We start from the raw sequence: 19,473 nt of genomic DNA, 5'->3' as shown, positions 1-19,473 counted from the left end.
GAATCTCTATGTTTATGACCTCTCTGATAAAAAAAAACAAGGACAACACAACCTTGTTAAAGGAGAAGCATCATCACAGCTGGCTGTGGGTGTGGGGTCCTTTAAATTCATCAGTAGCTGTTTCAGTGTGATGGTAGGTTTGTGGGCCACCATGATACCTCGGGGCAGGAGTTGTCTGGTTATCATCTCTGAAATGTCTTTGATGTATGGTTGGGTGGCCAGACTCTCTGGATGTGTTGTGTCTTCCTGTTTAGGTCTGTTGTGTAGGAATTGGCAGATTGTGCTTATCAGGTAACCGGTATTATTGAATACGTTGTGTAGATGCTTTTTCTCAGCTTCTCGTAGTTCCTGGGTGCTGCAATATGCTGTGGCTCATTTAAATAATTTTTCCATTTGTGGGTGTTGCAATGGTTGTTCTTTTATTTGGGTATCTGGTCAGTGTGTGTAAATGCTGGTCTGCAGTTCTCCATTGGCTTTTCGTTCTACTGTAACGTTGAGAAAGGGGAATCTGTTATTATTCTCTTCATCTTTGGTGAACTTTATATTCATAAAGAAATAGTTTACATACTTGTGGGTTTCTTCTAATCTGTTGCATTTCTTGACGACAAAGGTGTCATCCGCATAGCAGACCCAAAGCTTGGGCTGAATCGTGGGAAGGCCCGTTCAATCTAACCTTTGCATAGCAACTTCTGCTAGAAGTCCTGATATTAGTAACCAAAAGACATGACCAACTATCACTTGTGTCCTTACACACAGACAAAGAGGAACATCAGTTTGACTGGGACAATACGTCCATCCTGGAACAGACTAAACAAAGACATGCGCGGGAATTTCTAGAAGCCTGGGATTAAAACTGAAACTCCATTAACAAACATATAGATTTGGAATCTGTTTACCAACCTCTCAGAAACAGAACCGGAAATGACATCACCTACCACAACAAACCGAGACGCATAAATAGCAAATGGGACAGTACACCAATGCTCCCTGATGATGTTACCTAGCATGATGACGAATCATCTGACAACAAGCCCAGAAGTTCAGCGAGCAAGCTGACAACCTGAGCTACAAATCTTCTCCAATATCTCATGTATGTTGAAATAACTCTTTAAAATGTCAGCCACTGCATTTCTCCTGACTTGCCCCTATAGCTAATTTGCCAGTTTACTTTAGTTAGCTCTGCTTTAATGCCCTCGTAATTGTCCTTAATGAAGTTAAAATACTAGTCATGGCCCCACTCCTCTCTTCCTCAAACTGAATGTAAAATTTGATCATTTTTTGTATAATTGTAATTGTTACGTATTTGCACAAATCATTTACAGTAATGAGTATAGTATATTTATAGGAATTTTATGTCACTTTATTTTGATAAAACAGGGAAAAATGTAAAGGTCACCATATTCCGGTGCCATTTTAGATACAGAAATTATAAAATGTTAAAACAATGTTTCTGCCACTGCTGAAACAGCCGGCTGCCGATGCCATAAGGATCTCGGACAGGACCCACTATGCCACCACTAACGTAGCCAATGCCACCGCATTGCCGCCAGGAGAATGGAAAAGACCCATCAAGTTTACGACTCTGAAGTCATCTATCAAGACGTTGCTGCTACAGCTCCTGCTATAGCCAGGATACTGTCTCAACCCCTGATTACTGGGTCCCAGTCCCAGGGACTGTTTAAATTTCCAATTAACACGCTGCCTTCACTGATGCTGAAGCCATTGTTCAAGCCACGCCTGCTATAGCTACAGGAAAACAAAGCAGATTCACTGCCACTGAAGCTTCCCACAACCACCCTCCTTATTTCCATAATCCCTCATATCCCAATTCCATCTGATATCAGTGGTTGCTTTTCCAGGGTATTTAACCTGGTTTCTTTGCCAATCTATATTATCGTGATCTGTTTGACCAGGTTGAAGCCGTTCACTGAGGTTGGCTGGCTGTTCATCTGAGCTAGCACTGTAGTCCAGGCCAGTGGAGCTTTTTCCATTTATCTATGGGAAAGTGCTGGTCCTCATATACTGTTTGATGTTGCAGGATTCTAGGTAGAAGAGCAATTCTCACTGTAACATTCTGAAGATGAATCATCATATTCCTGGTTATGCAGAATATTTGGGCTGACTTGACTGGGTCTTAAATGAGAGCTCACACACCGGTCAACTGAAATACAACGATGCTTACTGAACCTTCATCCTAATGCACCACTGGCAGAGCTCTGAACTGTTGGGGTTGGTGGGTGAGGGAGGACAGGGGACAGGAAAGGAATAGTAGGTGGTGGAGGGCTTTGGAAGTCAAATTTTCATGTCATTAAGTACTCCGTAATGAGTGTAATAGACTGAAGATAATCACCACAGGAACAAAGCTGTGGAGATGAGGGTGGCTAGGTTGATAATCGTCATCAGAAGCATAGCACACTTTGAAATTATTTATCCCACCTGACCATTGAAGCAAATGATATATACCATAATTCAAAAGATACCTGATGATGTATTTAAGTAGACAGAATATAACATAGTTGGAAATGGGATTGGGAACATCTACAGTTGAAGAACTAGTAGGGGTACAGGTATAATGTACTATAATTTTCATGATTCTAAAACCCAGATTTTCTGACAGATCAAAACACTGAAATTAGGATATTGTATGAAGAGAATTTGCCTGCTTAGTTTGCTGACACTTATCTGTTTTTCAGAAAAAGATGATTGCACAAACTGTGTGAGTTCCAGGCCTCTTGTGATAGGGAATGTGACAGTTTCTCTGTTGAAAATTGCTGCTGTTACAAGAGGTCTGCAGCATCTTCAAGCATTGGAGATAGGAGCAGGAATAGAGCACTCAACTTTGTGAGCCAGATCTACCATTGATTACAATCATGGTTGAAATCCACTTTCAGTCTCAACTTCACTTGTTCACTGTGTGCCTTGAATTTCCAAAAGATCCAACCTCCATTAATCCTAGTCTTGAATGTACCCAATGATGAACATCTACAATCTACTTTAGTACTGAATTCCAAAGATTCACAACCTCTCTGAATGATTTCTCCCTATCTCAGTCCTGAATAATATTCCCTTATCCTGAGGCTGCATTCCATGTTTCATGCAGATGGTGTTTCTGCTGCCCTTCCATTGAAGCTACTTTAGCAAACTAGGATAGCTCTGCAGAGATTTCTGGCTCAGGTATCTGAGGGTAGGCTTGTGATTGTCACAAGTTGTTTGATAGATTTAAGGCACTATCAGTAAAAATATAGTTGTGGAGGGCATGGAAAGGTGGGACTACTAACACAATGAACAGAAAGTGTGTCAAACAACAGACTGTAGGATGGTTCCTATTAAGATTCCTATTTAATTATTTGGGGCTTCCTACTCCCTGGAACACTATGATAGTGTACCTTTGCTAAGTAAAATTATTCAACATATAGGATCTGGCTATGATCATTAACTCCCATGGATGGAACAACCCTTTTGCACCCATAACTGACACACATGTTCAACATGTGCCATTCAGAACAAATGATGTTCAAATTCTACTTGAAATAACAGAAAAAAACTGTGGTTTTTGGGCCCATTTGAATTAGTACAAGCTGTCTCTCTCGTTACTTCTAAGTCTGAAATTACTATGTGTTGCATTCTAAAGTTTCAGTCAGTGCATCAAGTGCTTGGGATCTTACCTAAAATAAGTATTACTGTGAATGTATCTAAGATGCTGCATGTATTTCCGGACAATTCAATGATCTAAAACTGTAGTATAAGTAACAAAAATGAAGAGTTGCAACCACTTTGAATTAACATTTGAGGAGAGTCAAGCACTTGACATGTTTACTTATATCATCTCTTTGAATGCATTACAGGTATTTAGTAATAAAGCAGGAAGCTGAAAGTGCTGCGTCTAAATTTATGAATGAATCCAGAAATGCTGTTTCAGTGTCAGATTATCTAAATTACATTTCTATACAGGTATGTTATTGAATTATTGACTCTGCTTCATTATGATCTTTTGACAGCTCTAAGTGAATATACTCCTTTTTGTAAGAATCCATTACTACAGAATTAAATAGAAAATAGCCTGATCTTTTATTTGTGATTTATTCATTACATGAAAAGAAAGCAAACAAGGCAGTTCACAATGCTTTGTTTGTGCCAGAAATACAGCTAAGTACGTGAGATAACTGAAAGAGTAGGATTGTTCTCTTTCTGTGACTTCTCTCAGTGTTCTGATGACCCTGATAAATCTCTTTTCTTTAACTATGTCAGTAAACATTAATTAAGGACTAATGGCAGCTCTAACCAATCCCAAGTGTGATGAAATTCAATTTTTGACCAATGTTTTAATATGTATTCTATTTTTACTTCACTGCCACAATACTTTAGAGAATAAACCCTATAGAGCTACATGCTCGATCGAGAGCCTCATTGGATGTAAGCACTAATTGGAAAATATTGGCTGTATTGCTATCTTTCGATCTCTGACTTTGGTCCTTTTGCAATGTGTTTGCTCCTGCATATAACAGACTATTCTTTCATCCAAATTATTTCATTTTCCTCAAACACTTTGGATAAACAAAGATTTATTTCAACCAAGTCAATGCATATATTATAAACAAAGGAAAATAGAAATACTTTTTCCAGATTTAATGTCCAAATTCACTTACTTAACCTTAATATTTTAATATTACCATTTATTAAATTAAAATATGTTTAAATATGGTAAATATTTAATTTCATAGTTTCTAATTTTTAATCCTGATTTTATGTGCAAGCTTGTATTTAGATCTAAGGTCCTTCATTGGAACAATGATGTGGGTTAGGGTAAATCTATTGAGTTTGGAGATGAATTTTCATCTGACATTGGAATGAAGCAAAGTAAGATTCCACTTTTCTTTAAAATCAGTTCAGGCTGAAGCAGCTGAGTTATACCACGTAAGGTCTTTGCCAATTCAAAGCTTTACAGTAATGCTCAACGTTTTTGTGTGAATTAATTTTTCACTATGAAGTGAAGACTATTAAGAAGTAGGTATAAATAGCAAAATATTACGTATTAGTAGAACACTTCTCTTGCCTTTCTGCGATTAAACTCATTTCCATGATGGCTTACATGGATAAGTATCAGCATCTTTTTTATCACCTTTTTCAGGATAATGACTCTATTACCAACTTGTGTATGCCCAACGCTCACTTATAGTAACAGAAGTGCTCTTCATGCTTTGAGGACATCCTTTCTGCATTGTTTCCTGGGAAGTTATATAATTTGCTTGATTTAAGCAATAACTTTTTCTGTTAAATTCATTATGTCTGCTGCATTAATGACATCTAGAGCATTTCAACCTTTTGTTTCTTGCTGAATGTGGAATATTTCATACGCTGTCTTAGCATCCTCAGATGTCTTCATAGGGAGCGCTGTTCTCAACTGCATGTTGAAATGTATATCTACATTCCTTGTTTGTATTTCATATCCAGATTGTATCTCTGCAAACAAAGTAACATTCTTTGCATAAACTTTGCAGCAGATAAAAGTGGAGGAAGGTACTTTGAAGTGTTCAGACTCCACTGTCATTTTGTCTCTCCTAAATAGATATTGATTAAAATGTTCACAATTAAAGACCATAACCAAGCAAGTGGGCGGCACGGTGGCACAGTGGTTAGCACTGCTGCCTCACAGCACCTGAGATCCGGGTTCAATTCCCGACTCAGGCGACTGACTGTGTGGAGTTTGCACGTTCTCCCCGTGTCTGCGTGGGTTTCCTCCGGGTGCTCCGGTTTCCTCCCACAGTCCAAAGATGTGCGGATCAGGTGAATTGGCCATGCTAAATTGCCTGTAGTGTTAGGTAAGGGGTAAATGTAGGGGTATGGGTGGGTTGCGCTTCGGCGGGTCGGTGTGGACTTGTTGGGCTGAAGGGCCTGTTTCCACACTGTAAGTCTAGTCTAATCTAATCTAATCTAATCTAATCTAAACCTGAGTGTGTGTTAATGCCCTGGTTGAAGATACAATTAGTTGTCTTTCCTGTATTAGGGCTTCTCCATATCTGGTCTCTGGTATCACCCAACAACGTGACTTAAACATTGACATGTACCTTAGTTTTGTTGTCACTTCATTGCTTGATTTTAGAGGAAGCTGTTTCTCATTCTGCTCCCCAGCTTTAGCCTTGAACTTGTACAGAAGTTCATGTTCTGATGACAATTTTGAGAAGAACTTGGCAAAATAGTTCATGCACTAATGGTTCATGCATCTCTTGCACTGCTTTCACATATCTGCAAGTAGACTCTCAATAATAGTAAAAAATGATAATATTTATTTATTTACCACAATTAATGCAGGTAGACAATCCTTATCCGAAACCCTCGGGACTATTATTGAGAGTCTACTTGCAGATATGTGTTAACACACTGTGTGGCAGGCACAACACAACTGATACAAAAAGGGCTTCACCCAGTTCTTAACAATCTGAATGCTGTGGCAGATGTGACAACCAAAATATGTGAAAGCAGTGCAAGAGATGCATGAACCATTAGCACATTAACTATTTAGCCAAATTCTTCTCAAAATTGTCATCAGAACAGGAACTTCTGTACAAATTCAAGGCTAAGGCTGGGGAGCAGAATGAGAAACAGCTTCCTGTAGAATTAAGCAATGAAGTGACAACAAAACTAAGATACATGTTAATGTTTAAGTTTTTTGAAGAAGTAACAAAGAGGATTGATGAGGGCAGAGCGGTAGATGTGATCTATATGGACTTCAGTAAGGCATTCGACAAGGTTCCCTATGGGAGACTGATTAATAAGGTTAGATCTCATGGAATACAAGGAGAACTAGCCATTTAGATACAGAACAGGCTCAAAGGTAGAAGACAGGGTGGTGGTGGAGGGTTGTTTTTCAAACTGGAGGCCTGTGACCAGTGGATTGCCACAAGGATCGGTGCTGGGTCCTCTACATTTTGTCATTTACATAAGTGATTTGGATGCGAGCATAAGAGGTACAGTTAGTAAGTTTGCAGATGACACCAAAATTGGAGGTGTAGTGGACAGCGCAGAGGGTTACCTCAGATTACAACAGGATCTGGACCAGATGGGCCAATGGGCTGAGAAGTGACAAATGGAGTTCAATTTGGAAATATGCGAGGTGCTGCATTTTGGGAAAGCAATTCTTAGCAGGACTTATACACTTAATGGTAAGGTCCTAGGGAGTGTTGCTGAACAAAGAGACTTTGGAGTGCAGGTTCATAGCTCCTTGAAAGTGGAGTCGCAGGTAGATAGGTTAGTGAAGAAGGCGTTTGGTATGCTTTCCTTTATTGGTCAGAGTATTGAGTACAGGAGATGGGATGTCATGTTGTGGCTGTACAGGACATTGGTTAAGCCAGAGTTGGAATATTGCGTGCAATTCTGGTCTCCGTCCTATCAGAAAGATGTTGTGAAACTTGAAAGGGTTCAGAAAAGATTGACAAGGATGTTGCCAGGGTTGGAGGATTTGAACTATAGGGAGAGGCTGAACAGGCTGGGGCTGTTTTCCCTGAAGCGTTGGAGGCTGAGGGGTGACCTTATAGAGGTTTACAAAATTATGAGTGGCATGGATAGGGTAAATAGGCAAAGTCTTTTCCCTGGGGTTGGGGAGTCCAGAACGAAAGGGTATAGGTTTAGGGTGAGAGGGGAAAGATACAAAAGAGACCTAAGGGGCAACTTTTTCAAGCAGAGGGTGGTGTGTGTATGGAATGAGCTGCCAGAGGAAGAGGTGGAGGCTGGTACAATTGCAACATTTAAGAGGCATTTGGATGTGTATATGAATAGGAAGGTGGGTGCTGGCAGGTGGGACTAGATAGGGTTGGGATACCTGGTCGGCATGGACGAGTTGGACCGGGGTCTGTTTCCATGCTGCACATCTCTATGACTCTGTGATTTCTGGAGCGGATAGGACTTGAACCTTTTCAAATGCAGAATGCTCTGACTGCAGATGACGTCAACTATGGTGAAAGTGCTTAATTAATGCAATTAACTTTTGAAGGGCTTCATCATTTACAAGAAGTAAATGCTTAGACAGATTTTTCAAAAGACTGACGCCACTGCATGTTATTGTAGCCATTTTCTATGTGTACTGCATATTCACATTTGCATGAATAAGGAAAGCAATGTAGGCTGAACTTGACACAGTGAGTCATGGGTTCATATCAGTAATCACAGACCCCCACGCCAAATCTCCTTTGTTTCTCGTTCGCCCTGTTGAGTCCATCAGTACTGAATCTCTGCTAGTTACCACTTTGACTTAGCTCCAGCTCTGAACATTACCCCCTGAGTTCCAGCCCTACAGTTTAATCAGAGCAACCATAATGCTAATCATCTCTCCCATAGCTCACTCTCATATGTGGAATCCAGTTTAAATCTTCACAATTATTGTCCCATTTGTATCTTGGGATGCTGCTTCCAATCCACAGAATTCAGTTTCCCCACTTCTCTATCTCAGCAGTGGCCCTAATAACTTCCCTTGACTTTTGTTGGACAGACCCCCAGTGCTTGCTCACTTTACTGACTTGCACAGACAGCCTCAAATGATAACTGACAGATCTCTGACTGGCCTGTGCTGAACTCCCCAGACTGTTTAAACCAGATCTGTAGGATTCATTGAGGTGCACTCGCTGGACTGTAGTGATACAGACCCCTGAAGCTGACCGCCACAAGTGGCCAGCTGACTATCCACGCCCATGAACAGATTGTGGATGAAACCCTTGACTTACTGTTTGAAGGACTGTTTATCTTAGATTTTATGATCCAGCCATTTGGTTGATGCACATGCAATACGTTTGCTATGTGCAGTGCTGGCACATGACACCATTATGAGATTGACACAGCACATTGCTGTATATAGCAGCATGTTATTCCCTTTGACTAACCATGATAAGTTGCCTGACTTAAACCGCAAGGCAAGACAGAAATAGTGAATCTTTAAGTTCTGGCTGAGGTGATAAAGCACGAAAAGGCAAGGCAAGTCTGGGATATTGTGCACATTCACAAAGAGCAAAATTATTGAATGCTGAGAGAGTAAGTGAGGAACCCTGACATGCTACCTGGTCCAATCATAGATGGGTTTCTGCCCTTGTGTACAAAGTGTCCTAATGGCATAATAGTTGCCATGCGCTCCAAAATGCAGCATTGAAATGCAGATCCATCTTGCAAATGGATCAGAGATCTGCTTGCCACATTGTGGTAAGGCAAGTACATGTGGATGCCAGAGTCTGTGTAAGGTGCAGCATGGGTTGCATGCCCTGAAGTATTGTTGATTGCAATCCAAGATGGAAATCCAGAAGACCATGCGGTGAGCTGGAGTTGACACTTAATCACTCTGACTTTCATTTCAGGAATTGCTGGCGTCCAGTTTTCCTTTGCCAGGTGGGAAATATCAGAACCTGTAAATCAATATGTTAGTAAGGTTAGGGCTCATGAAATACAGGGAGAACTTGCAAATTGGATACAGAACTAGCTCAAAGGTAGAAGACAGAGGGTGGTGGTAAAAGTTTTCAGACTGAAGGCCTGTGATCAGCGATGTGCCACAAGGCTTGGTGCTGAGTCCACTGCTTTTTGTCATTTATGTAAATGACTTGTATGTGAACATGGGAGGTATGGTTACTAAGTTTTCAGATAATACCAAGATTGGAGGTGTAATGGACAGCCAAGAAGATTACCTCAGAGTATTATGGGACCTTGATCTGATGGGCCAATTTCATCAAGGCTTAGCAGGCGGAGTTTAATTTACATAAATGTGTGTTGCTGCATTTTGGAAAGGCAAATTAAGACAGGACTTATATACTTAATGTCAAGATTGGAGTGGTGATGGAAACTCACAGAAGGTCAGGCAACATCAGGAAGAGCGTCTGCCTGAAATGTCGATTTTCCTGTCTTCGGGTGCTGCCTGACCTGCTGTGCTTTTCCAGCACCACTCTAATCTTGACTCTAATCTCTAGCATCTGTAGTCCTCACTTTTGCTTTATACACTTAATGGTAAGGCCCTGGGGAGATTTGCTGAACAAAGAGACCTTGGAGTGCAGGTTCATAGTTCCTTGAATGTGGAAACCCAAGTAGACAGGATAGTGAAGAAGGCATTTGGTATGCTTGTCTTTATTGGTCAGTGCATTGATTATAGGAGTTGCGAGGTCATGTTGCGGCTGTACAGGACATTGGTTTGGCCAGTTTTGGAATACTGCGTTCAATTCTGGTCTCCCGGCCTTCGGAAGGATGTTGTGATACCCGAAAGTTCAGAAAAGATTTCAAGGGTGTTGCCAAGTTTTGTGTGTTTGAGCTATGGGGACAGGCTGAAAAGGTTGGGGCTATTTTCCCTAGAGCATTGGAGGCTGAAGGTGACCTTATAGAGGTTTTTTAAATCATGAGGGGCATGGATAGGGTGTATAGCTAAGGTGTTTCCCCAGGGTGAGGAATCCAAAACTAGAGAGCATAGATTTAAGGTGAGAGGGGAAAGATTTAAAAGGGACCTAATGGGCAACCTTTTCACACACAGGATGGTGCACCAATGGAATGAGCTGCCAGAAGAAGTAGTGGAGACTGGAACAGTTACAGCATGTAAAAGGCATCTGGATGGGGATATGAATAGGATGGGTTTAGAGGGATTTGAGCCAAAAGCTGGCAAATGGAACTAGATTAATTTAGGATATCTGGTCAGCATAGCTGAGTTGGATCGATGGGCCTGTTTCCGTGCTGTACAACTCCACGACTCTATGACTCTAAAAGAGGCAAGATTAACTAATAATGAGATGTTAGTTCATGTAATTAGGCCTCTTGCGTCTCATGAGCAAGGATCTCATTTTGGTTGGAAAATGTGACTTTCTGCTTTAAATGTCGGGAAATTCCTCACTCTAATCTCTCATGATGCTAATCTCTCACGATTCTAATTTCCCATGATTCTAATTTCTTGGCAAACCTTTTTGTTAGTTCCTACATTATTCAGAGCTGTAAGATTTGTCCCTGGTCAGCAGTACTAATGTATGAATCGAATTTTAAACTGCACCTACTGTGGTGGGATTTGAATTCAAATCCCAAGATCCTCCACCATCTCCCCTGTACCTTGGAATTGTTCCCTCCCCTGTTGCATCTTTGACATATTTCTTGCACAACAGATTTTCTTTGCCAGCCACTCCCAGCACTAGGAGAAAGTGAGAAAGGAGAACCTGGAGATCAGAACCAAAAAGTGTGCCGCTGGAAAAGCAGGGCAGGTCAGGCAGCATCCGAGGAGTAGGAGAATCAATGTTTTGGGCATAAGGCCTTCATCAGGAACATTCGCCTGCTCCTCAAATGTTGCCAGACCTGCTGTGCTTTATCAGTGCTACATTTTCGAGTCCCAGCGCTAGCTCCAATTAAAATATATCTTCTCTTTAGGTCGTGTAGACTGGTTTGAAGTAGTACAGGTTAGATTAAACTTGTGCTAACTGCTCATGATTTTGAGCCCCCTTCTCGGACATGCAGCCACTCTACAGGTTGTTTCATACTGCCTGCTTACTATAATCGTGTGAATAAGCAGACAGTGCAGTTTGCTTTCTACCTGCATCAGAAGCAATGAACACAGCTCAGTTGCACATTATGAGCGCCCCACCCATTTTTGGATCATATTGAATTTTATGGGACATCTTTCTTTCGACATCTTCCACAGTGCAGCACTCACTCAACTTGTGAAAATCCTTTCATGCCATGTAGGTGTCGCTGGTTGAGCCAGCATTTATTGTCCATCTCCAATTGCCCTGTAGAAGCTGGTGATGATTTTCCTTTTTGAATTACTGCAGTCCTTGGGTTTTGAAATATCTACATGACCTTTAGGAAGGGATTTTAACCCCGTGTCAGTTAAGAAACAGCATTTCAGGCTAAAGTCAGGGTGATATGTGGCTTGGAAGGGAACTTGATGTCCTCAGTAATTCTGTACAGTCAGTTCTTCTATAACGTGATGGTTGCGTTCTTATGGAACTCCGCATTATAAAAAAATGGCGCTTTAGAAACAGCACGTAAAGTGTTGGCGATGTAATCGCATTACAGCCAACACATGTTTTAAAAGGTTGTGATTTAGAAACAGCGTCCCCAATTTGTAAATCGTCTTAGAGTGAATTCATGTTAACAAAATGCACGTTATAGCAGAACAACCAGTACTGTACTCCATTGTGCTCCACTCAGTACTGCACAATAGCTGTTATATTCAAAATAAATTTGATTGCCTTTTTATAAGTGTACAACTCATGGCTCATTCTAATGAAAAATTATTTGTGCAATACATGCAATCTTGTTGACATTCATTATAAACCTGATGTGGAGGTGCCAGTGTTGGACTGGGGTAGACAAAGTCAGAAGTCACACAACACCCAGTTAAAGTCTGACAGATTTATTTGTAATTACAAGCTTTTAGAGCACTGCTCCTTCATCACCTGGTGTGACGTCTGATTTCATTATAGATTATCAGTGATGTACTTCTAAAAATCTTTCTACTTCATGTCTAATAACAGTACTGAAAATTTCTAAAGCATAATAAGGGGAGTGATTAGATTTTTATGCAATTTTGACTCTACTTAAATTAATACAGTCAAAATGGATTTATGTCAATTCTACATGTTTACATTCTTGGAGCTGTACAAATTTTCGATAATGACTATTCTCTAGTCTCCATCAGAACCATTTCGTCACCTAAGAAAGGAAACAAAATAATGAAATGTATGTCAACAGTTAGAATATAATAGAATTAATCTTATCTTTTGTTTCTGCAGGGCACAGACTACTTAAGAGTTGCCTTTCATTTATATGACAGTGAGGATGAAGGAGATGAGGCAATAAAATTACTTATTGCTCAAGAAACAGAATTGAAACAGTAAATAGCTTCTGTTTGGAATTTGTTTCATAGATGTAGAATATTTTAAATTAGAATTAACTATCATTGTTTATAAATACTAATCAAACCAGGCTAGATTTTACAGTCAAAAACAAAACAGCGATACACAGCTTTGAACTTGAAGAAACAAACCTAAATATGTAGCAATCTCTTTTGAACAGATTATCCCTTTCCCAACATCACTTTAAACCTGACATGAGTTTGTGTTATTACATAATGTGCAGCAGCTGTAATTTTGAAAATAATGTCACAAAGTGAGGTCATGGCATTGGGGCCATGCCACTGAACTAATAATACAGAGGCTGAGGCAAAACCTGTGAGGCTATGGCAGATGGTGAAATTTGAATTCAATTTATAAATCTGGAATGGTGACTACAAAATCATGCTGATGGCTGCAGGATCCCATCTGCATCACTAATACCATTTAGGGACAGAGGTCTTACATGGTCCATCATCGCTGCTATGGCTACATGTGACTCCAGACCCACAGCAATGTGGATCTCTAAATAAACAATAATTGTATATAACCCATTATGTGTAAGAGAAGAAATGGAACATTTCTCCCCACTGCACTGGAAATGACATGAACAAATCCAGCCATGTTAAACCTGTTAAGTTCTCCTTACTAACATGTAGAGGCTTGTGCCAGTTTGAGAAAACTGTCAAACAGACCAGTGAGGCAACAGCTTGACATAATCAGACACACAGAAGTATATATTATAGAGCATGCTGCAGATACACCATCGCCATTCCTGTGTCATACTGGCAGGATAAATCCTTCAGAGATGGGGGCACAGTGATATATGGACAGAAGGGAATTGCCATTGATACCATACTATCTAATGGCATCAAGTTAAATGTGGACAAAGAAATCTGTTGATTACCATCTACCACCCATTCCTTCACATTCTGTTGACAAATCAATCTCCTTCATGTTGAACACCAATAGAAGCAATGTTGAGGGAGCTGAGGAATGGTGGGGGACTCTGGGTGGGGGACTTCACTGTCAATAGCCTAGAGTGCCTCATCACCATACTGCTGACAAAGCTGGACACGTCACTAAGAACATGGGTTGGTAGACTGGATCTGCGATAGGTGGTGAGGGAAAAGCCTACTTGGCCTTGTCCTCACTAATGTATCTGTTATATTTGCATCTGTCCATGACAATATTAGTAGGATTTACCACTGCACAATTCTTGTGGAGGCAACATGTGGTCTTCACATTAAGGATACTCTCCATTATGAAGTGTGCTTATTTTGAACTCATCAAATTAGGAACGTGATGGACAATTAAACAATTAACACGAAGATGAGGTCCCACAGATTACAATTCTCAATAATTGTAGAGCCCAGCACATCAGTGCAAAAGATGAGGCTGAGGTTTGCAAGCAGCTTTTTGGCCAACTCCTGATGTCAGTCTTTAGCCAGTTCAATTCACTCCATGTGATATCAAGGAACAGTCGATGACACTGGATATTGCAAAAGTGAAGCGCCCTTACAAACTCCAGCAACTGTACTAAAGATTAGTGCTCAAGCCCCTAACAAAGCTGATCAGTACAGCTATAATGTTGATGTCTACCTAATAATAAAGAAGATTGCTCACGAAAGGCCTGTCCACAAAAAAAGAAGTAAATCCAACCAAATTAATTAGTTGTATAGTTGGTTGACTTTTGATTGATGGCAGGTGTCATTGACACTACTATAAAGCAGTATTTGGTCAGGAATACCTTACAAACTAACACTCAGTTTGGGTTCCAGCAGGGTCACTGATATCCTGAACTTACTGCAGCCTTAATCTAAGCACAAACAAAAACACTGAACTCCAGAGTTAAGATAAGATTGACTCTTTGATGCCAAAGCAGCTTTTGATGAAGTAAGGCACAAAGGAACCCTTGGGAAATTGGTGTTAGTGCATATTAGGATGAAACTATTCTAACACAATGGAGCAAGGTTTTGGTTGTTAGAAGTCAATCATCCCAATCTCAAGACATCACAGAAAGTCCTCCGAATAGTATCTTGGGCCCAATCTTCTCAAATGGTTTCATTCATGGACTTCCATTCATAAGAAGTTCAGAAATGGAACTATTCACTATGATTGCATAGCTTTCAGCACTATTTGCTGCTCATTGGATATTGATACTTAAGCAGCCTATATCCATATTTAGCAAGATCTGGTCAGCATCCAGGCTTATACTGATAGTAGCAATTAATATCTGCGTCACACAAATGCCAGGAAATAACCATCTTCAAATTGAGAGAATCTGATGATTTTCCCTTGGCATTACATTACATCATCATTACGAACCCCACTACCAACATTGTGGATGATATCATTGACCAAAAACAACTGGACCAGCCATTTGAATACTGTGACTACAAGAGCCAGGCAGAGGTTGTGAGTAACTCCTTTCCTGATTCCCCAGTGCCTGTCCACCATTGAAAGGATTCGGCCAGGCATGTTTTCGGAATACTCACCACTTGCTTCAATCCCATCCACACTATCAACACTGACTCCAGTCAGCACTGACATGTAATGCACACAACCCCAAGATGCAGTCCAGCAACTCACTTAGATTCCTTAAACAGCATTTCAAACTACTACCTAGAAGGACAAGGGCAGCTGTTATATGGGAACATCACCACCCACAAATTCTCTCAAGCCACACAACATCTTGACTGGAAACTATATTGTCAATATTTCACTGTCGGCAGATCAAAACCTAGATACTTCCTAATTGCACTGTTGGTATACCTAGATCCCAACGACTGTGGTGATTCAAGAAAGCAGCCATTATTACCTTCTTGAGGGTGGACAATAAATGCTGGCTGTGCTAGCAACTCCCATGTCCCCATGAATGAATATAAAAAGGCTGAATATTGAAACATTCTCACAAATAACAAATCAGTAAATAATTTCATATTTTAGTTTAAATTTTCTTGCAACAAAATAAATAATTATAATTGGATTAATTGAATAATTAGATTTAGTTCTGATCTTTATCATAATGGAGAAAGTTGACACTACATAATTATAAAATGTGGACAGTTGAGATTGAATGCGGTTATACTGAACTTGATACACTTAAAATCCCAGATACACTTGAGCTTTGTAAAGGTTTTTACAGCAAGATTAACATCATAAAAAATGCAAGATTTCATGAATTCCCTGATCACTTTCATTTTTTCTCTGGGAGATCATCATTACTACACCCTCCTTAGGAGAATAGAATGACTGACAGTAACTGGTGATTGTATTTTTATTCATGAATGAGATGTGAGCATTACTGGCTGCACTAACATTTATAGTCCATCCCTAGCTGCCCTTGAAAGTGTGGCAGTGAGCTACATTCTTCAACTGCTGCAGGCTATGTGCTGTAGGTTGATCCACAGTGCTGTTAGGGAGTGAATGCTGTTATTCTGTCCATGTGCACAGTGCTGACATTGCTGTCTTTTTCAGAGTTCTCAGGCTAGTGACTGCTGGCGTGTTTGCTGTCAATATCACTCCAAACATCTTGGCTGTAATGGGTTCTATTTTTAATCATTATTGTGGATCTAAGAATCTAATTTATCTTTTTCCTATAACAGGAGACAAGAAATGGAAATTGCAGAAATTCTCCATCAAAAGGAGGAATTTGTTGCTGGATCATGGAATATTAACTCTGTAATGCTTGGTGGCCTCGGAAAGGAACCACAATCACAAGGTAGCATTTTTGTTTCCAGTAAACCTTTTTTTTATTGTAGCCTATCTTATACAAAGAGAGATACCTAAAATAGCTTTATAAGTGACAACCTAGTATGTTTGAGCATGGTTGACAAAGAATGTTGCATATTCCCATTGACAAGAACCATGTGAACATTGGGCTGGGATTGCATTAAGAAAAGCTAGTGGAATAAGATATCTAGCCAGAGGAAGTGATTGTATACTTGATCTAGTCCAGGGGATTCAGGAGCTGACTCCACAGTCTCAAGCCTCCAGAGGAAGGCTAATGAGTATTGACCAGAAAATGTTGGTTTGTTTCGCAATCTGTATCATGGCTCAGAGCCAACAACTGATAGGGCTCGATAGATCATCGAACATGGATCATCGAACGTGCTATTTGGTATTGGTGCTTGTTTTTGTGGTTAAATAAGAATATCGCCCAGATACAGAATCTTCCTAGGCCCTGAGCAAAGTGGGATATTTTGAGAAATTTGGAAGAATTGCATGATAAATTGAGTGAGACCTTTATTGCATAGAGAGCAGCAAATCACGCTTTCCAACTAAATTCCAGATGTTGAGATGAGATTCTTGTAAGCAAACAGTGAGAGATGCATTAACAGAGTTTATCACTCATTATCAGCTTCATTATTAGTTAATCTCACCTCATTAACCTCTATTACCACCTGCTGGATAAAAGCGAGTTGCTAATACTTCCCAACATGAGAGCCAGAATGAGTATCTGTGACTCCAGCTAACCATTTCTCCTCCACTTCTTCATCTTGAACACCCAAGATCAACATCTCATAGTATGCTGGATGGTCAATAGGCATCAGGCACTTGCCAGCCTCATTTCATCATCATGGTATATATCATTTATAGTACACTTATGTAATACTATATTGGCACCTATCATTAGAATGCTACTGCAAGGTCATTTTGCAAACAGGGACAGGCACCCAGCCCATGAATTGGACCAGACTGTATCTCAAACTCCTTGCTTATTGTCTTAGCATTCAGTGGCTACACCATCTCTACCTCACCTTCTAGTACTTTGCTCCCTTGACCACATTTTAAAGGCCCACAGTATTTCAATCTTACCTTACAGTTTAGCGCAGACCCAAGACCAGGCAGCTTGTCAGCAGTCATCAGTCACACGGCTGGACTTATAGCTACATCGTACAATGCAGATAGTCCCATGCCTGCATTATGTGATGGCTGTAATGTAATGACTCGTTGTCAAAGTCAGTAGATTGGTCAAGATCAGGTGTCTGTATCCCTGCAGTCTGGGGTCTGGGCCCCAGTCAGCTATGTGGGACTGGTACAATCAGCAGGAGAGTTCACAGAAGAATCATACAATCACAATAGTTAAGAGAGAGGCCATTTGGCTCATTGAGTCTGCGCTGAACCTCCAAAGAGAATCCCACCCACACCAACTCCCCAAACTATCTCCGTAAGCCCTCATTTACCTAGTCTGGACACTACAAGACAATTTCCCATGGACAATCCACCTAGTTGGCTCATCTTTTGCTGTGGGGGAAATCTAGAGAACCTGCCAAAAACCCACATAAACACTCGGAGAATGTGCAAGCTCCATAGGGACAGTCACCCAAGGCTGGAATTGAACCCTAGCGCTGTGAGGCAACAGTGTTAACCACTGTGCTGACCTTTGTGGGAAGATAGTTAGATGTAAAGTCAGGGGTCTTGCCACTCATCATTCAGGACTGTTTGGCTAAGTCACTCAGTAGGATGGATCATGGTCAGTCCTAGATCCACTCATTAAAAATCAAGAAGGTTTATCAGGGGCTGTTGCTGTGGGAGGGAGGCTAAAGTATTTAATCACTTTGACTTGAATGATATTGCTGGAATACAGAAGGGATTACAATACTGAAGGGGCCAATTCAATATGTAAAGTTGGGGGGGTGTCAGGGGGCAGAAACAATAAGAGCATGGGACGGAAATGGGTTATGCAAGAGGCACAGTCATTGATGGTGAGCAAGACTCCTGGCTTCCACGAGGAGACAGTGCACTACAATACTGGCATGGTTACTTTATATATCTGGAGCTGGGGTGGTGGTATGTGCAGATGAAGACAAGATGGGGAGACATGATAGATGAGTTTTGTCAGGAATTGGGGAAGTGCAAGGTCTATGGGGAGGGCTACCAGGAAGGGAATGTTTAATATGGTAATACAAGACAGAGAGGCAGACCCTGAGACCCACTGTTTGAGGACCAACTTCTGTTGACCTCCATTGGGCTTCAATAACTAGTGTGCAATGAAATGAAGGTGGCTGTGGCCACGTCCAAAGTGGATGGGTTATGTGTTTTATTCTGTAAGAGAGGGACGTTAAGTTCAAGTGATGTGAGGCCTTTGAACGGGCAACAGCATCACACAAACACCCATACACTGAAGATAAAATACACAGTGAGCATTACACACTTTGTAACCCTTTGGCATTAGCCAACTGTGTGCATTGAAAATCTTTGGTCCAAGAAATTCTGACATATCATGCAAAATAACAGGTAAATCATACTTATACATGTCATAGCATCATAAAGTCAGAGTCCTACAGCACAGAGACAGGCCCTTTGGCCCAAACTGGTCCATGCTGATGAAAATGTTCGTCCACAGTAACCCCATTTCCCTGCACTTGGCCCATATCCTTCTAATCCTTTCCTATCCATGTATTTGTCGAAATGCCTTTTTGTTAATAAGACCATAAGACATAGGAGTGGAAGTAAGGCCATTCGGCCCATCGAGTTCATTCCACCATTCAATCATGACTGATGGGCATTTCAACTCCACCTACCCGCATTCTCCCCGTAGCCCTTAATTCCTTGTGACATCAAGAATTTATCAATCTCTGCCTTGAAGACATTTAGCGTCCCGGCCTCCACTGCACTCAATGAATTCCACAGGCCC

General features: G+C 40.7%; 1 protein-coding gene across 1 annotated transcript in view; it reads left to right on the top strand.

Annotated features, from left to right (window-relative positions):
• Positions 1-19,473, top strand: part of ccdc87 (coiled-coil domain containing 87) — a 90,027-nt gene that overhangs the window by 43,369 nt on the left and 27,185 nt on the right. Inside the window, exons 12-14 of the mRNA XM_060842563.1 lie at positions 3,846-3,951; positions 12,732-12,832; positions 16,439-16,554. Coding sequence (XP_060698546.1) covers positions 3,846-3,951; positions 12,732-12,832; positions 16,439-16,554 — 323 coding nt within the window. The remainder of the gene's footprint in view (positions 1-3,845; positions 3,952-12,731; positions 12,833-16,438; positions 16,555-19,473) is intronic.

Source organism: Hemiscyllium ocellatum, chromosome 23 (genome assembly GCF_020745735.1).
Source record: "Hemiscyllium ocellatum isolate sHemOce1 chromosome 23, sHemOce1.pat.X.cur, whole genome shotgun sequence".
Taxonomy (NCBI): Eukaryota; Metazoa; Chordata; class Chondrichthyes; order Orectolobiformes; family Hemiscylliidae; genus Hemiscyllium; species Hemiscyllium ocellatum.
This window is presented reverse-complemented; position numbering and strand designations above follow the sequence as displayed.